General features: G+C 30.8%; 4 protein-coding genes across 9 annotated transcripts; 2 read left to right on the top strand and 2 right to left on the bottom strand.

Moving 5' to 3' along the window:
• Positions 1-896: 896 nt before the first annotated feature.
• On the bottom strand, positions 897-7,769 carry Set1 (SET domain containing 1). 2 transcript variants are annotated; one of them, XM_076528603.1, is made up of 10 exons: positions 6,728-7,769; positions 4,549-6,308; positions 4,146-4,421; positions 3,756-4,067; positions 3,384-3,683; positions 2,654-3,297; positions 1,927-2,572; positions 1,632-1,853; positions 1,294-1,551; positions 897-1,206 (listed from the first exon to the last, which is right to left on the bottom strand). In XM_076528603.1, the coding sequence occupies exons 2-10, from the start codon at positions 6,274-6,276 to the stop codon at positions 1,033-1,035; spliced, it is 4,560 nt and encodes a 1,519-aa protein (XP_076384718.1). In that variant the 5' UTR covers positions 6,277-6,308; positions 6,728-7,769; the 3' UTR covers positions 897-1,032. The 2 variants fall into 2 exon arrangements, with proteins under 2 accessions (XP_076384718.1, XP_076384719.1); XM_076528604.1 differs by having other exon boundaries at positions 3,405-3,683.
• A 500-nt stretch (positions 7,770-8,269) lies between these two features.
• UQCR-11 (Ubiquinol-cytochrome c reductase 11 kDa subunit) lies at positions 8,270-9,028 on the top strand. Its single transcript, XM_033475769.2, has 2 exons — positions 8,270-8,526; positions 8,747-9,028. Exons 1-2 carry the CDS (start codon positions 8,431-8,433, stop codon positions 8,918-8,920), a joined length of 270 nt encoding a protein of 89 aa, XP_033331660.1. The 5' UTR covers positions 8,270-8,430; the 3' UTR covers positions 8,921-9,028.
• A 17-nt stretch (positions 9,029-9,045) lies between these two features.
• LOC117223484 (rabankyrin-5) lies at positions 9,046-16,891 on the bottom strand. Of its 2 annotated transcripts, XM_033475764.2 has the most exons (14): positions 16,648-16,891; positions 16,388-16,496; positions 16,136-16,325; positions 15,942-16,051; positions 15,401-15,660; positions 15,183-15,332; positions 12,401-12,804; positions 11,614-12,327; positions 11,145-11,417; positions 10,643-11,084; positions 10,345-10,542; positions 9,826-10,066; positions 9,483-9,738; positions 9,046-9,396 (listed from the first exon to the last, which is right to left on the bottom strand). In XM_033475764.2, the coding sequence occupies exons 2-14, from the start codon at positions 16,389-16,391 to the stop codon at positions 9,267-9,269; spliced, it is 3,372 nt and encodes a 1,123-aa protein (XP_033331655.2). In that variant the 5' UTR covers positions 16,392-16,496; positions 16,648-16,891; the 3' UTR covers positions 9,046-9,266. The 2 variants fall into 2 exon arrangements, with proteins under 2 accessions (XP_033331655.2, XP_033331656.2); XM_033475765.2 differs by lacking the exon at positions 16,648-16,891 and having other exon boundaries at positions 16,388-16,641.
• Positions 13,046-15,169, top strand: LOC117223485 (uncharacterized). 4 transcript variants are annotated; one of them, XM_033475767.2, is made up of 5 exons: positions 13,046-13,701; positions 13,819-13,864; positions 13,988-14,189; positions 14,308-14,484; positions 14,559-15,169. In XM_033475767.2, the coding sequence occupies exons 3-5, from the start codon at positions 14,135-14,137 to the stop codon at positions 14,837-14,839; spliced, it is 513 nt and encodes a 170-aa protein (XP_033331658.1). In that variant the 5' UTR covers positions 13,046-13,701; positions 13,819-13,864; positions 13,988-14,134; the 3' UTR covers positions 14,840-15,169. The 4 variants fall into 4 exon arrangements, with proteins under 4 accessions (XP_033331658.1, XP_033331657.1, XP_033331659.1 ...); XM_033475766.2 differs by having other exon boundaries at positions 13,769-13,864; XM_033475768.2 differs by lacking the exon at positions 13,819-13,864.
• Positions 16,892-16,925: the final 34 nt, after the last annotated feature.

The following is a 16,925-nucleotide window of genomic DNA, read 5'->3' as shown; positions in this document are numbered from 1 at the left end:
AGGCCTAGCATGTGCTCGAAAAAGTCGTCGCCTATGAGGGTTTTCAAGCGACCAGGTCCAGGATCTGGACTTCGTCACTTTTAAGATTTGTCCTTACCAGGCCGCATATGGCACGCACTCAGGAAAGGTAGAGTTTCGTCCGAAAATTCCTTCTTTCCCATGTTGCGAGTCCGTTACATTTTCTTCCCCGGAATCATTATTTCATAGCATATAAATTGAAAATCTGCATACTTGACGCTTGCTTATTCCATGAAGAAAATGATATCAATCACTGTATACTAATTGAACTGACTTTCAATGCCTTTGTATAAATATATCCCCATAAAACTATGTAAAAACAAATGTTTTGCCGCCGCATGCTCTGCTACTCGCTTCTCCAAGCTAGACAGGGCCAAAGCTATGCGTAATCAACATCGATGAAAGGATCCAATAGGGCACCCACTTTGTGTAAATAATATTCGTGTCGAACAAAGAACTTTTCATAAAAAAAACGTAAACTTTCGTAAAAATACAAACATATTGCGGAGAAACTACTCACGTCAAGTACTTTTTTAAACTTTTATAGCTATTTAGGACCAAAAAACAATTAGTATGTATGAATGTATTTAACACCACGGCACACGTGCAGAGCGGAATATTTGTTAAATATTATTATCAATAATTTACTGTAGACAAATATTTATTAGAAGATATAAACAGTTCAATCATGAAATAAAAATTTTTATTGGATAAAATTATATTATTTAATATACTAATTTTATTTTTTGACAGATTAAAATTTGAAGTTAATATATAAAAACAGGCGTAAACTGTAAATATCATAAAAATAATCGAATTTACTTACGTATTTTATGTATTATCATAAAGGAAAGGATGTTATAAAGAAAAGATACATATATTAACATAATTTAGCATTTTCCATTGCATTTTATAAAATGTTTACATGGGGAAATATTTACAAAAATATGAGTAGGATATGATGAAGTGTAGAAGACAGGAAAAAAGGATGAACAATATAGTTTTATGAATGATTCAATTCAAGGTACCCCGACATTGAGGAGCTCCACATAGGCAAGGAATTTTGTCATCTTCCAAAGGAAATTTATAATCGTACGTAATTTCTTCATTAACTCCTATAGGTTGCTTACTATAGATTACAATTTTCTTTTGACTTTCGATTGTAATTACTTTTGCATAACAATTTGGCTGTAAAGGAAAAAAGACGTTAAAATTATTCAGGAATAATAGTACCTTTTTCTATCCTTATAAATAAATAATAACATGGATACTTACATTGCAGCTATGATTAATAAATCGTGCTAAATTGCCACATTTCGTTGCATCAATAATTGTATCTAAATCAATGCGGAAAAGATAAGAACTACCAATGCCGGTAGCTTCGTACTGTGATTCCCTCAAGTCAGCAACGACTGGCCTAACCATTTGACCAACGTATTCAATAACCATTTCATCAGCTGCAATTGGTTCCATAGCAAACAAACCCCAGTCGTGTATTCCAGATTTAGCAAACTTTAATTGCTTTTTCCTGAACTATAAGATTAAACAGGTTTTTAAAAATGCTTAGTAATTGTTATGTTTACTGTATTTAAGTAAATTAATTAGAACCGTACTTTCAACTGATTGAATTTAAGAAGATCGCTGTCGGTGTCAATACCGAAGGCCGTTAATAATCGACGTTGATTGCTTCGAGCTTCACGAGATAGAGCTTGCATTTTTCCAGTTAAAGCTTTAGTATTGTTCTTTGGACCATTCATTGTTCCATCACCTCCAGCATAAGGACCATTATTATCTTCAACATCATGACTGCGTTGTATGCTTTGTGCATAATGGTGCTATACAAATTAAAGAATTTTTAATTAAATTGTTATGTTTCTAATAATATTATAGAACCTAATTATATTATACCTTGTGTTTGGCTTTTTCTCGTATGTCAACTTTATAATATCCTTCTGTCCTCGCACTTCCACTTGCATGCAATCTAAGTTCATCTTTTCTTCTTCGTTTAACAGGACTTGGAATATCTGTTGCTGGATGATCCACCCAATGTGTATCATTCAACCAATACCCTTGACTATCATCAGCTAATAAAGCTTCGTAACTTCGTCTTAAATATTCCACGTCTTCTGCATCTATACCTCTAGTTAAAAATTCATACAAAATAGCCATTTCCGACATAAGATCGCGTTCCGTGTACGTTACCATTGGTTCCTGTACAATTTTCGTAGGATACTTTTCATAAACAAATTCATTTTGAATATTCTCTTTCTCTCCTTCATGGTTTTGATGACTATGTATCTTTGTATATTTATTGAATTTTCGTTTTTCTACCTTATGAGTCTTATCTTTAGTCTTGGCCAATTTAATAATTTTCGAAGCTTTTATTTTTACAGATTTGATTGGCGTTGGAGGTGGACGAGTTACAAATTCTGTAACTTCTGACTGAGACGGCGGTAATGAATAAGAATGTTCCATATATACTTGTGAAACTTGAGAACTACGTAAACTTGGACTTCTTTGGCCATTCAATCGAAGGTCAGTTTCAGCTTGGTACCTATTTAAAGCAGAATAATGTTAATTTCTGCTGTAAGCTTTTTAATATATTAACAGATAAAAAATAATATAGTTTGCGAACCTTAATCTCCTGATTTCTAAACTTTCTTCCTCTGAATCTGTAGTAGGTATCTCACTAAACATTTCAATCTTTTCTGATTCCTTCAATATAGGTTCATCATTAATGTATTTGGCAGACATATTTTGAAGGACTCTAATAATATTTGGTTGTAATGGTCCAGGACTCGTATGTCTTATAATATTATCTTGTCCAGCTAACGTTATTAAAGCTTCAGCTGCAGAATTTTCCATCTTCTGCATATCACGAGGCTCTTGTTTCACCGGTGTTGTTTTTTCAGTAAGTGTAATTTGCGCCATCTTCTCTGTCTCATCCTCTACAACCTTTTCTTCTGTTTCTTTGAACGTTACTTTAGATTTATTAAACTGTTCTTCGTCAACAGATCTTTCGTTTATCTCTTCGATTTCTTCTTTTTTATCTTCATATCTTAAGGGGGATGTTACAGAACTAATTTCATCTTCATCTTCATATTCTGGGAATTCGTTGGAATTTACATCCCTTATTTTCATATCCGGTATTGGCGTTTCTCTGCCAGTTGGAGTTGGACAATCTAAAGATCTTTGAATTGCTAATTCTGTTAAAATATCGGGATCTTCACTATTGCAAGCCAAAGGACGATGGTCTGATACCCGACTGTCTGTATCTTGCTGAAAATAAAAAATAAATTTTATATAGTACTATGTAAAAAGTATTGCATTTGTTATATACTTATAATGTTTTAATTGGTCATTACCCTAGTAGACTTAACATATACCTCATCTTCAAAGTTTCCAGAACATATTTCATCATCGGAACTATCATTTGAGCTGCTGGAAGATTCACTGCAGCTCATTTCATCGCTACAGCTTTCGTTTGATGATGATGAGGATGAAGAAGATGAAGAAACACTTGGTAAGGAAGTAAGTGGCCTTTTAACTTTCTGCACAGATAGTAAGTCAAGATCGCTATCACTTTCTATGATTTCAGTATCACCATGACCTGACTGACGACTGTCTTCATCTTGTGGCAATGGGCTTGGAGCTTTAATTTTACGCTATAATATAGATATTATACTATTATAAACATTACTAACATTATAAATAAATCGTAGAAATATATATCTTACCCTGAAAGAAGGCATCTTTGGCATACTAGCTCTAATTCCCAAACCAAATCCATCGTAATTGAATCCAAGCGGAGTTGCCTGTTCTAAAAGTAATGATATTCCTTGAGGTTTCGAGCCTTCTTCTTTATTACTATTATTAACAATAGTATTATCTCCTCCTTGAGTTTGATTTTTTTCAGATTTCTTTTCATCCCACCATACTTCAAACAATTTGAACGCAGTATTCTCAATCATTTTTTTATTAAAATCCCTTTTTAAAATTTGTTTTAATTCATTTACAACTCTGTTTAATACTCCATTAATAGTAGGACCCTAAATTTTTATTAAGTCATTGTTATATAGAGATGAAATGTATCATATACAACATATAAGTAGTTAAAAAACATATACCTGTGGATTATCTTTTGTAATATTATGATTTGCCATAGCATGAAGCCGCGATTGAAAAGATGGATAATAATTTGCTCCTTGATGATTTCCTACTGCTCCAGAGAATGGTGTAGTATTAGGTTGGCAATGGCTTTGTAAGTATGTTGTCCCATAAGGATATGGATATTGAGTTGGTCGAGGCCAATGGTACATATCATTAGTGGGATAATGGCTTAAATGCCCAGGATAACCTGCTCCTGGATATAACTGACTTGTAGGTTCCGCTTGAGCTATCACCTATATATATATATATGTATATATATATATATATATATGTATATATATATATATATATATATATTACAATTATAAAATTTATCATATTTAAGTAGATATCAGTTATATTATTTAATTTTATAATCACCTCTTCAATTTTTTCATCTCCCGAACTTAATGGACTTAATGACATCCTATCGTCATCAGGAGGAGGTGGAGGTGGTGGTTCTTTTGGTGGTTCTGGTTCAATTTCATCTGGTGCAGGACTGTAACTTTCAAGTAATGCTTCATCTTCACTTGAACTTATAATGCTACCTAATTCTTCGTCTACCGAAAATTGATTAATGTTGTTCTCATGTATTTTCCACCTTTCTTTATTTTTTTCTCTCATTTTTTCGAAGCACGATTTATATGTTTCATGAGATAAGAAAGGACTTGGAGGTTCTGAAAGCATTTCATTGTCTGCACTGATAGACCTTTTTTCATCTTCAGAATCGCTACCAAACTGTAGAAAGGGTGGTGCCATTCCGCCTGCTTTATCCTTTAACAACATGGCAATTCTTGTATCTAAATCTAATGTTTTACGAGTTTCTACTGGTGAGTCTCTTGAAGAGCTTTTTGTACCACTCTGATTTTCTTTCTCCTTTTCCTTTTTAGGAGTATGATGCATTTTTACATTAGAAGCCTTTGTAATTGGAATTACATTAGAATTAGAATTATCTAAATTTGCTCCATGTTGTACAGGCCACATAGATGATGACGCATAATTAGCTGGTCCTGTATTATTTCCCCACCACATACTTGAATTTTGTTGAATTGGAAGATTTTGAGATACATTTTGAGACATATTCGCTAGGTAATTATTTGGAGGTTGATGATGATAACCACCATAATAAAAATCATAGTTTGTGGCTGGAGTAGAATTTTGAGAATAATTATTGGAATAATTTAATTCACTAGGTGCAGTACCATAGCCTAAATCGCTTCCAGTACTGCCACTAGGAGTAGGGTAATCTCTATATTTGCTGTATCTTGAGTTTTCTATGTATGTATCTCTGGATTTGTCTATATTTGACACTATTTTTTTACTACTCCGGAAATCATCTCTGTCTTCAACAATTTTATCAATAGGTGTATGTTTTCCTTGATCATTTTCAGATTTTAATTCCTTTTCTACTTTCTTTTCTGGCTTTTTCTCTATAGTCAGTTCATCATAGATCTTTTTACACTCTTCTCCAAACGCATCCAAAAACACTCTTAAGACTTTGCCCATCACAGATGTATTATTTAATTTTTCTACACATGCTTTTGAAGCCTTTGTAGTTTCAAATACCACTCTAGCGATTCCAAGATGCTTGTTAGTTATAGGATGGTAATAAACAGTAAGTTCTTCTACAACTCCAAACTTTTGAACCATGTCTGTTAAAAAGGTTTTATCAATATTGTCATTTAAATGGCAAAATGTTACTTCAAGTGGAGGTGGTTCACCACAATAATTAGAGTCAATTTTAAATCTAGGTACAGGCAAGTCAAGTTGTTCTAAACGAGTCCATATTCTTGTTAACTGTGACCTAGGATCTCGTGGTTGAACTTCAGGATAAGTTGGATCTCCTGGTACCATGCCATCATATCTATATAATTTTGTTGCACCTTTGACTAAGAATGGATCAACTAGTAATTTATAATTTCTTGGCTTCTGAGGTGTCTGTACAACCGATGCATCTTTCTGTGAATGTGTTACATGAGTATGGCTATGTTTTGACGATTGATTTGAGTTTTGTGATGCACTTTGTGAATTTCCATGTGAATGGCGATGACGATGCGAGTGCGCATGTGAATGTCCATGTCCATGCCCATGTCTCTCCATTCCGTTCATTGCCTCCAAGCATCATCCATTTATGTAAATTACTGCAACATTAACAAACAAGTGTCAGTATTATAATTGTTTACATAATTGATGAAACACATAAAAATGATTGAACTATTTGAATATATTTAAGATTAAAAATACCAAAATAATATTTAAGTGTTGTAGAATAATTTTCAATATATACAAGATGATATTATAAAATTTGTATTGTTATAAATCAGCTGTCACAATTAGTTTAAAATCCTGCAGAGCAGTACAAATAAGTAAAATTAAAATGGCACAAATCAATTTAGGACTAATTTTATAAATGAACAACTTTACAACAAAAAATTAAATGATCCTACACAAATATACTTTCAAAAAGAAAATATACAAAATGCATACTAATACAAAAAAAATTTTCTATAAAAAAGAACTATAGCACATAATTAACAATCTATTTCCATTTTGAACTTACATCCAGTTTGTTTGTGTTGTCTTGATAAGTTGTTTCGCTTGTTAATACAAGAAATTTATGTTTTAATAAAACATAACCTTAAACATTTTGCAGCTTTTAAGTTGGAGTTTCAAATAAAGAAGCGAGGTGATAACCATTTCAAAAAGAATTCCTTATAAGACGGCCTTTATACTCATTTTCTTGTACGATCTCCAATAAAGTTAAAATTTTTCTTATGCAAAACACAGCCTTTGAATTTCATGCAATGTACGTTCCGGTTTTTTCGCAACCTTGTAATTTCTCAACCTGTTTTTACAATATTATATTTACTATGTGGACATTGTCCAAATATTGGCTCCACAATTTAATTCCTTTTTATTCTTCGTTGACCATTTCTCGTGAAAAATATAGACGTTTATTGCTACTAGCTCTCAGTCACACCAGCGCAAAACTACCTCAATGTTTGACTGCTAACACAACGCACTGCGCCCTGATTTTCCTAATTTTTATCGAGTATTAATCAGTGGTAAAAACAACAGTATACCAATGAACTATTTCAGTAAAGTTTATCTCACTTTAACTTGGTATATAAAATGTGTTTGATTAACTTTAACAAATCCATAGCTTCGATAAAACTATGCAAACACATTCGGATGACGCCATCCTTGTTATAAAGACCATGACGGTTCTTTGGACCATTTTACTAAATAAATTGTACAAACATTTTGTTAGACAACATATACTTTTTTATCTGTCAGAATATATTCATATTATTGTAAAATAGTGATCTGTTAAAATGCACCAAATGAAAGTTTAAATCGATGATTGAGCCAAGTATTTAACATTTTTTACGTCTCTTAATTCGTCTTGTCTCACAAATTTTACTACTGTCCAGAGAATTGTAGAAAATTTCAGTTATTGCTGGCATTTTGTATATTTACCAATTATCTGCAAAAGGTAATTAAAGTTTAACGACAGTATTACAAAATAATTGCTGAAAATCTTCTTCCCATACAATGAATGGCATTTGATCCATGCATTGGCTAACTACGATCTAACAGAAATTTCAATCAACTGCATTAGCAAATCACCTCCTTGCCTTTAAAGAAAAGTGCGCGATATCGCGTGCACACGTACAGTATCAATCAAAACTGTTAATTTGTACTATATGTACAGAACATAGTGTATGATGTGTACAACATTAAAATAAATACATATATAGAATTTAAATTAAATTCAATGATTATATTGAAACTGATTTCCCACATGTATTTGCATTGTTAAATAATTAAATATATTTTAAGAATTAAAAGCGAAACAAATATTATTATATATATGTACATACATATCTATTTAGAACAAATCACTTAGAGAAAAATATATTAATACATTTGCTCTGTTTAAGTTATGTATTTAAATATTCAACGATATATATATATATAAGAGAATTATGACTTTCACTATATACAAACTTTACATTTAAAAAGTTATGATATTAACATGCATGTAATGTAACTTGTTTTTATAGAAATTGGACCTAAGGTACCTAAAGCTAGAAATGCTGTTCATATTGCCATTGAAGGTACGTTTGTAAGACAAGCAACTCCACACTCTAACGAAAAATTTCAGTCTCTTTAATTTCTGAAGTAATACCACGGAATCTCGGTACACGTTCTCAATTAATTTAGGATACCTTCATAAAATAAAACTCTACCTTTAAAAATATGTCTTTCCTACAAAGATTGTTAAATCGGTACATTCCAACAGTAAAAGCAGAAGATGGCGAAGATGAGTTGATAGATCCTCAAAAAATACTTAGAGTAAGTTATAGTATAATAAGTAAGTTATATAATATTTTTATTCTAATAATTCAAAATCTATTTTTCCAGTATGTCATAAATGTCATAAAGATATATACCAAATCTACTATTATTACAGTCATTTCCTCACATATATGTCCAATTCACTAATTTATAAGACTTATACATAAACCATATTATAAGAATTATACATAAGCCATAAAACAAGTCTATTTTGTAGGAAAGATGTGCGCTTAAAGACTATTGCAAGCAGTTGCATGAAAAACTTAATACATGTAACGACCGGGTCAATTCAAGAACTAAAACAGAAGAAACATGCCTCGAAGAGTTAATTGATTATGTAGAATGTGTAGATCACTGCGTAGCAGAAAAACTCTTTTCAAAGCTTAAGTGAAGTTATATTGCAACTACATCGTGTGACTGGTTAAAAAATGTTATTGATTACGCTGATGCATTGTAGATTTAAAAATATTGCTAGAAATAAATAATGATTATTTATCAATGAGTATTAACACTTAATGATGTTTCTTTCATCTGTATTTAAAATTTTATAACTATAAATTTAACAAACGTTCAACAAGAATAATTATATAATACATATATAAATGAAGTATATATAATATATAATGTGGCTGACATAGACTCATACAATACAGACTTCCTATACTTTCTATGAGAGTGCTTATGGAATGACGTTTATTTTATTTACATATGAATGCTTTTATTATTTAAGTCTTTTCTCATTCAGCACCTACTTGTAATACATCAAAACATACTGCACAAACACGCACTGGTTTATTCAATCCAAATTTTACAATTGGAACATCTTGATCAGAACATTTATTGCACAAAATTCGACCACAGTGGCGGCTAAAAAAAAATGAAAAAATTAATCTCACATATTCATTATATGTGTAATCACAAATTTATGTATGATTATCTCATGGATTATATACCAGTGATGCTTTCGCATTGTGATAGAAAATTTTGTACCACATTCCAAGCATAGATCTTTATCTGCCCATGGTACTTCTTTTGTTAAGGAATCCAACAGTCTATATAATAATTGTTTAGTTGCAACCTGATAGTTAAAAATTGTAATTCCTTCCTTATTCATAGAACCCAAACATGCACCAGCTTTTACCAATGTACGACAAAGCTGGCCATTGCCTTTCATATAGGCAATCAATAATGGAGTATTGCCTTCTAAATCTTAAATAAAGCATCAAGTATGAATTAGTATGTATATATAAATAATATGTATATATAAATAATGTGAGCACTTTTACATATATTTACCTGTTTTATTTATTGGATATGCTGACATACATTCCAAAAAAAATTCGCATATAGTTGCAGCATTATCCTTCCCACATCGAGCTAATTCATGCAAGGGATTTCTTCCCTTAAGATTTACTGCTTCCGCATCTAATGTACATTCAGTCAAAAGTGTTCTTACTACTGATATATGTCCTTCTCTTACAGCTACATGCAGAGCGTTATCACCATCTGCATTTACTGCATCAAAATTAATATTATTCTGCAAAGAAAAAAATAGTTTTTATTATATACGAATGTATATTTATAAATATGTATTATGTGTCCAAAAAATTGTTATCTATTTTTGTAACACAGCTAATACATTAAACAACTCTTTGTTTACACAATCCTTCAATATCATAACAAAGTTTTATTTTATTACAAATTATTCTAAACAAGCTACTAAACTCTTGGACTTTTTTGAGTAAACCTTTATCAAACTGTATTTAGCAGACAAATAAATGGTATCTTTGTGAATTCTCATGTTAAATGTAATACCTGCAGTAAAGCAGACACAACTGCAGCATGACCTGCTTTCGCTGTAGCATGTAATGCAGTGTTCCTATTTGCATCAGTGTCATTAACACGCGCACCAGCTAAAATTAAACTCCGTACTAACATTTCATTTCCAGAGATTGCAGCAAGATGTAAAGGTGGAGTTTGAGTGACATCATGAACTCTAGAATTCACGTCTACCTATAAAACGACACTCATTGGGTTATACAAAAAGCTTCTCTCTCTCTCTCTCTCTCTCTCAAGATATATATATATATATATGTTTAAAAATTATGTTTACCTGTATAGATAGTAAGAAAAGTATGCTTTCCATATCATTCTTCTGAATAGCAGTATGTAAAAAATTTCTGCCTTTATTGTCGTATTGTTCAGCGGCTTTAGGTAATCGTTCTAATATTGCTTGGGCTGCCTTATTATTTCTGAATGTTAAAGCTGTTGCAAATGGCGTTAAACCTTTCTTATCTCTCTTATTCAAATCTATATTAGGATGGCAAAGCATCAAAGAAATAATTTGCGAATGTTGATTTTGTATAGCAACATGAACTGGGGTTTTTCCTTCTGCATCTCGGGCATTCACATCTGCGCCATGTTCAATAAGAGTCTGAACAACTTGTTCTAAACCCCATTGACAGCACAAATGTAACGGACTACATTCATCTCGTGCTTCATCACCACCTGAACCATCTGAGCCAGGTCTCCTTGGTGCATTTAAGTCACAGCCACTAAAAAGATATTATTTTATAAATGTATTCTAATTCTTAATACTATATAGTGTGTACTACCTTCTTATAAGGAATTGTGCAATATCTTCTTTATTTTCGTCGATTGCTTTATGTAATAGTGTTTGTTGACAACTGTCTGGTCCAGTACTCCAGCAATCAGTATCAGCTCCATATTTAACTAAGATAGATGCTATATCCTCTTGATCTGAATCTAACGCATCCCATAGGGGACACCCTACAGAAGTATCTACACCTCTTTTACAAAGTGCTTCTACAACTTCACCTAGTCTACAATGTACAGACAGTTGCAATGGCGTGTCTCCATTTGCAGTTCTAAGGAAATTATGATTTAATTATTTATTGAGCTATGTAATATGGATATTTAACTAGAATTTTATTTTGATAACTTTGCTTTTGGAAAATTCAAATTACATCTACACCTTTTTCATTACTGTTCAACTAGCAGTCATTAAATTGAGTCAATACATTCACGAAAGTTACCAAATAATTATTATTCTATGAAATTTACCTAGCATTCATGTCTGCTCCATTTTCTAGTAAAAAGATAGCTGTTGCTGAATCCTCCTTTAATATTGCTTGATGCAACAGTGTCAAACCTTCTTCATTGCATTGGTTGATATTTGCTCCTGCTTTTATTAAAGCCAAAACAATATCTTTACCTTTCTTAAATGGAACTTTTATAGCCAAGCTTAAAGGCGTTTCATTTGCATTATTCGTTAGATTTAATTGAGCACTTGAATGGGGAGTGTTCAATAATTCTACTATAATATCAAAATATAAATTCGAAACAGCAAAATGTAACGGCGCATCTCCAGTATATAATGTTACTTCATCTAATGGAAAACCATTCTTTAATAAAGTCTTAGTTAAATTCTTTAAGCCGATTTTGCAAGCTTCGTGTAAGACAGAATATCCCTCATTATTTTTTTTCATTAAATTATCTTTGCAATAATCAAGTAAAAACAATGCTGCTTCTTCTTTACTTTCTTTAGTTAAAACGTGTAACAAGGTATCTTCAGTATCTCTGTACACAGGATTGGGAGTTGCACCCTTAGCTAGGAGCTTCTTAGCAAAGGATTCACAGAACGGTTCTGCTTTCATTGCTAGACACAATGGAGTATCGTTGTCATTGGTAGTTTTATCTAAATTTATACTTTCACATTCTAATAAAATATCAAAAAGTGGTTTGTTCTTATCCCAAACACAGCTATGTAAGGCAGTCCTGTAAACATAAAATATAGTTATTATAAAATATATATTATAATCAAATTTGTATAAAATTCAAAAGATTATACCATCCTTTCTGGTTCTGTAAATTGGGATCAATGCCAGCTTGAAGTAATTTAGATCCTACAGCTGTCATATCTTCCGAGTTATGTTTTGTTACTAAATGCAAAGCAGTACATCCTTCAAGATCCTCAGGATTGTTTATATCCCTTGTGCTTCTTGTAATCTTGACAGGTTCACGTAACTGTTGCGCATTACCATTACTTTCTAACTGTTCTATTATAAATTCTGCGGAATAGGAATCTCCTTTAAAAATAGCAGCTTGCAGTAAAGAAAATCCTCTTGAATCTTTTGCACTTAAGTCAGCCCCATGTCCAACTAAAGTACGAGCTAAAGATGGCTGACGTGTTTTTAATGCAACTTCTAGTGGTGTTTCCCCCTTATTATCAAGAGCGTTTACAGCTTTCAATAACTAAAAAAGAATAATAATAAATTATTATTGATGATATTAAATTATTTTGCTAATCTCAACTATTATAAAATTATAAAAAGTAAATTGAGATTACTATTTTATATGTGCAAAATATGTACTTCCATCCATAAGTGTAGAGCACTCTTTGTACATTAAATGAAATTAATTCTTTTGTGTATGTATGGATGTTTAGTAGAAATATTATAATTATATATTAAAGTGATAATTAGATTGCAAGAAGAGAAAATTATTACCTCTGCTATTTGATTCTACAATTCATATTTTATGGTCAATTCAATTAGTTGAGTTTCCATAATACAGTAGCAGCTATTGGCAATATTTTCATTTTGTTGTAAAAGTTCTCAAAGAAAGGCAGAAAGAAAACAAAATATTGGAGATTTAAAAATTCCTGATTGCGAATAATAGACTTTTAAAAACTATAAAATATCCATAAGTAAGAAATTTATCAAGTATGTATTTCATTTAAATCTCTAACATGTTCGAAACTTTTGAACAGGAGTGTAGATATGTTTGTATGTGTCCGGTTATAATAGGTGTGACCACCCCACCCTACAGCTCAAATGGTGGGGAGGAGTGGATAGTGGATGACTACATAACCAATGCATACGCCCATGCATATGTATATGCATTTGTGTAGCAATACCTGTATATTTTTAGTGTTAAGGAAACACATACAATGGTGTAAAAAAAGTAAGCGGAAAGGAATATGATTATATTCTGATATATCAGAAAGTGTGGTCCATAAATGATAGAGAGAACATGACGTGGCGTATAATACAATCATCCGTCTGCAGCCACTTTTCTATGGAAAGGACACGATTTGTTAGAAAACAACAACAGATTCATCGAAAACTCAATATTGCGATGTGACGTTCGGTGAATATTAAGTGCAATTAGGAATGAGTTTCAGTGTTGACTTAAATATGTTTTCTTCATTTATTAGATATAAATAGTGGATGAATAACTAAAGACGATGTTTTAAATGACTTTTAGGAATCAAATTGTAAACTCAAAATTTGTTATTTATATTTGTAAATTCGTAAGTTATTTTACCATAATTAATATTGTTTTCCTTAACTCTTATTTCATTCACAAAATTCATATTCTTCTAAAAATAATTATTCGTCCTTATATAGCTTGTTTGTAATTTAAATTCTTTCAGGTTTTCTTACTGGTGGTACATTGGACTTTGAAGCAATAAATGAAAAAATGATATAAATGTGCAACAACGAAAAAGTTATTAATAGTAGATACAAGTAAAGCTTAATAATCATTTCTTTATAGAACTTTTGAACTCATTGCAAATATCATGACTTTTAAAATAAATTCAATAAAAATTGTATTAATTCCTACAATTCTTTTATGTATGTATAAAATATTTAAATTTTATTAATTTTATGTTTATCATATTATCTACACCAAATATATTTATAGATTTGTTAACTGCTTTCTGCAAATTATTTTTATATTTGAAACTTTTAGATGTAATAACCCCGATAAGCGCAGATGGAATATCATGCTTTAAATGCTATGCATCACATCCGGGAACTGAGGAAACTGACTTATTATGCTCACACTTCGATGGAAGTGCTCGATTTCAAGTATACTGTCCTTCGTCAACTCTTTGCAGAAAGAAAACCATTTACAACAGACTTAAAAGTAAGTTAATTTTAGTTTAAATTATCATTGTATTATATGTTATCATTGAATTATTTTTAATATATGTTATATAGCATCTGTAAGAACGGCTGTGGAAAGGGATTGTGCACCTCAAAAACGTACAGTTCCTATTTATAACGATATAGACAAGACATGGCAAAACAAAGAGGAAATTGTGAAAACAGCATACGAAGAAGATTGTTTCCTTGGAGAAGACAGAGGAGCACCAGGAGGTCCATCAGAATATTGTTTTTGTAGTTATCATTTATGCAATTCGTCTCAATCAATTAAAGCCACGAATATGTATCATATCTTTGCATTAGTAATGATAATACTATTTGCAAAGCTGATATAATATTTTAATTTTATATATTTACTGCTATAAAAATATTAATATTTTTCTAATGAACCGTCTGCAAAATATGTTATAATTTAAATTTAAAAAAAAATCATGTGATATAAATATATGTAAAATAAAATATCTAAATAATATTCTTATGAAATAGAATATTCAATTTATGAGTTAAATGATATTAATGAATATTTTTAATATTAATGCCTGAAAGAGAACAGTGGAATGTACTTAAAACAGGCTGTGAAAATGTATGTCTGTTTATACTATACTGTGATGCATAAATAATGAATGTCTACTGTGCAAAGATAAATAAAATTAATACAAATTTAAGAGCATAACTTACCCCTGAATTGTTTTCCACTAAATATAAAAAAACCACATCTTCTCTCATCAACCGGACAGCAGCATGTAGTGGATATTTACTTTTTGTTTGTAATAACTTGTACAACAAGGAACCAGGCATTTCTTTAAAATCTTCTCCAGTTAAATCTTCCTAAATGTATAAAGTTTCAAATAAAGTCATGTTGTAATTAGTGCTTGAAGAAAGTAGTATTTTTTTACCCAGTGAGCTGAAATCAAAGAACTACAATGTTCTTTTAACTTTTGAGTCCCCAATTCTTCAGCAGCTGCATATAATTGTACACAATCCTTAAGTCCTACAATTCCAATTAAATATCTTTCGCATTGCTCAACTAATTCTACCAACTGAAAATTAGATGCTGCTTTCATTAGGTCCAACGTTAAATTTTCTTGAGATACTTTTCCTGTATAAATCCATTTTAAAAGTACTAATCCAATATTTGTGTCCAAGTCAGTCCAATCTATAAAGATGTTTCTCATTGCTTATTTTATTAATATTCTATAATAATTCTCATTACTATTTATTAAAAAATAATTATATATATATATTTTATTTATTTATTTTTTACTTACAGTAGAGACCTATTTATTTAAACCTGTCATACAATATATTGACAGACGTCTAGAATATTCTCATAGTTTATATATCAGAGTTTTGTAAATTGGATAATAGAAATACAATTGCAAATTAATTTAAATAAATGAGGTTCTACCATAGTCCTATTATATCTTAATATTTTACCTAAAGTATCTACTTCAGCAAGTACCGAATCGCTGAAAAAATCTGTCCTTGCCGACAATATAAATTTATGAGCTGGTATTTCCTGACCCATTAATTTAACAGTAACATCACTATAAAATAAAATGGATTAATTATACTATACATACATATGATATATATATACACATACATATGATTTACTAATCTTTACAAACCTATAACGATGTTGGCCATGTAAGGATGCTATAATTGTCAAGAGTTTCCCAATAAATCCAGATTCCTTCTTATCTGCAGTGGCAATAGCATATTCACGTTGAAGTTCTATATTTGAATTATATAAATTAACATATTGTTCACGCAGTAAAGATAAATGCTGTTGCCATTTTTGTGCTTGCATTGAATCCTCTGAAACATTCACATGTAATGTAAAATATATCACAACAAATGTAAAAACATTTTAAACTTACCCATAATTATAAAACTGTATCAAATCTTCCCACGACCAATATAAAAGTTATTACATGTCCGTGTTTTCACAGGAATTTATATTTGTTTGTCATAACTCACTCTATATGACTAAAATAAAAAATATTAATACTCAAGGAAACATTAAAAAAATAAACCGGCGATGATATTATGTTCACACTTCGAAATATGTTAATCAAGTTTTATGACATATCATACGCCCACACACAGTACTTATTACATCTGTCACACATAAACTTACAATATTTTCATTTCTAAAGGAAATGTGGCCATACTTTTGGAAGACAGAAAAAAGTTCTAGGTAATATAAACAAAAAATTTTCGTTAAATTCAATACCAAATAATGTTACAAACTACTAATATTGTTGACGAATGATATTTTTCCATTAAATAAGTCTAAAGTTCACACTTTGGATTGTATTTAATGCATGGATTTGTTTAATTATAGTTCGTCTAGAAGAATGAACAATACATACATATGATGTATCATTAGGAATTCCTCGAGCTAGGAGTTTGTAG

The sequence above is a fragment of the Megalopta genalis genome, chromosome 2, assembly GCF_051020955.1.
Source record: "Megalopta genalis isolate 19385.01 chromosome 2, iyMegGena1_principal, whole genome shotgun sequence".
NCBI lineage: Eukaryota > Metazoa > Arthropoda > Insecta > Hymenoptera > Halictidae > Megalopta > Megalopta genalis.
Note: the sequence above shows the minus strand (reverse complement) of the source record. Positions and strands in the feature narration are given on the sequence as shown.

What these genes read in the sequence shown, in the direction of transcription:
- Set1 (XM_076528603.1), bottom strand. Translation starts at nt 6,276, where the DNA reads ATGAACGGAATGGAGAGACATGGGCATGGACATGGACATTCACATGCG. An exon ending in CAAAGATGCCTTCTTTCAGG is followed by an intron (nt 3,684 to 3,755) that starts GTAAGATATATA and finishes TCTATATTATAG; the next exon opens with CGTAAAATTAAAGCTCCAAG. An exon ending in TTATTAATCATAGCTGCAAT is followed by an intron (nt 1,207 to 1,293) that starts GTAAGTATCCAT and finishes TTTCCTTTACAG; the next exon opens with CCAAATTGTTATGCAAAAGT.
- UQCR-11 (XM_033475769.2), top strand. Translation starts at nt 8,431, where the DNA reads ATGTCTTTCCTACAAAGATTGTTAAATCGGTACATTCCAACAGTAAAA. An exon ending in ATCCTCAAAAAATACTTAGA is followed by an intron (nt 8,527 to 8,746) that starts GTAAGTTATAGT and finishes TCTATTTTGTAG; the next exon opens with GAAAGATGTGCGCTTAAAGA.
- LOC117223485 (XM_033475768.2), top strand. Translation starts at nt 14,135, where the DNA reads ATGACTTTTAAAATAAATTCAATAAAAATTGTATTAATTCCTACAATT. An exon ending in AATTCCTACAATTCTTTTAT is followed by an intron (nt 14,190 to 14,307) that starts GTATGTATAAAA and finishes TGAAACTTTTAG; the next exon opens with ATGTAATAACCCCGATAAGC. An exon ending in CATTTACAACAGACTTAAAA is followed by an intron (nt 14,485 to 14,558) that starts GTAAGTTAATTT and finishes TATGTTATATAG; the next exon opens with CATCTGTAAGAACGGCTGTG.
- LOC117223484 (XM_033475764.2), bottom strand. An exon ending in TGCTGAAGTAGATACTTTAG is followed by an intron (nt 15,661 to 15,941) that starts GTAAAATATTAA and finishes ACATCTTTATAG; the next exon opens with ATTGGACTGACTTGGACACA. An exon ending in TTACAGAACCAGAAAGGATG is followed by an intron (nt 12,328 to 12,400) that starts GTATAATCTTTT and finishes TTATGTTTACAG; the next exon opens with GACTGCCTTACATAGCTGTG.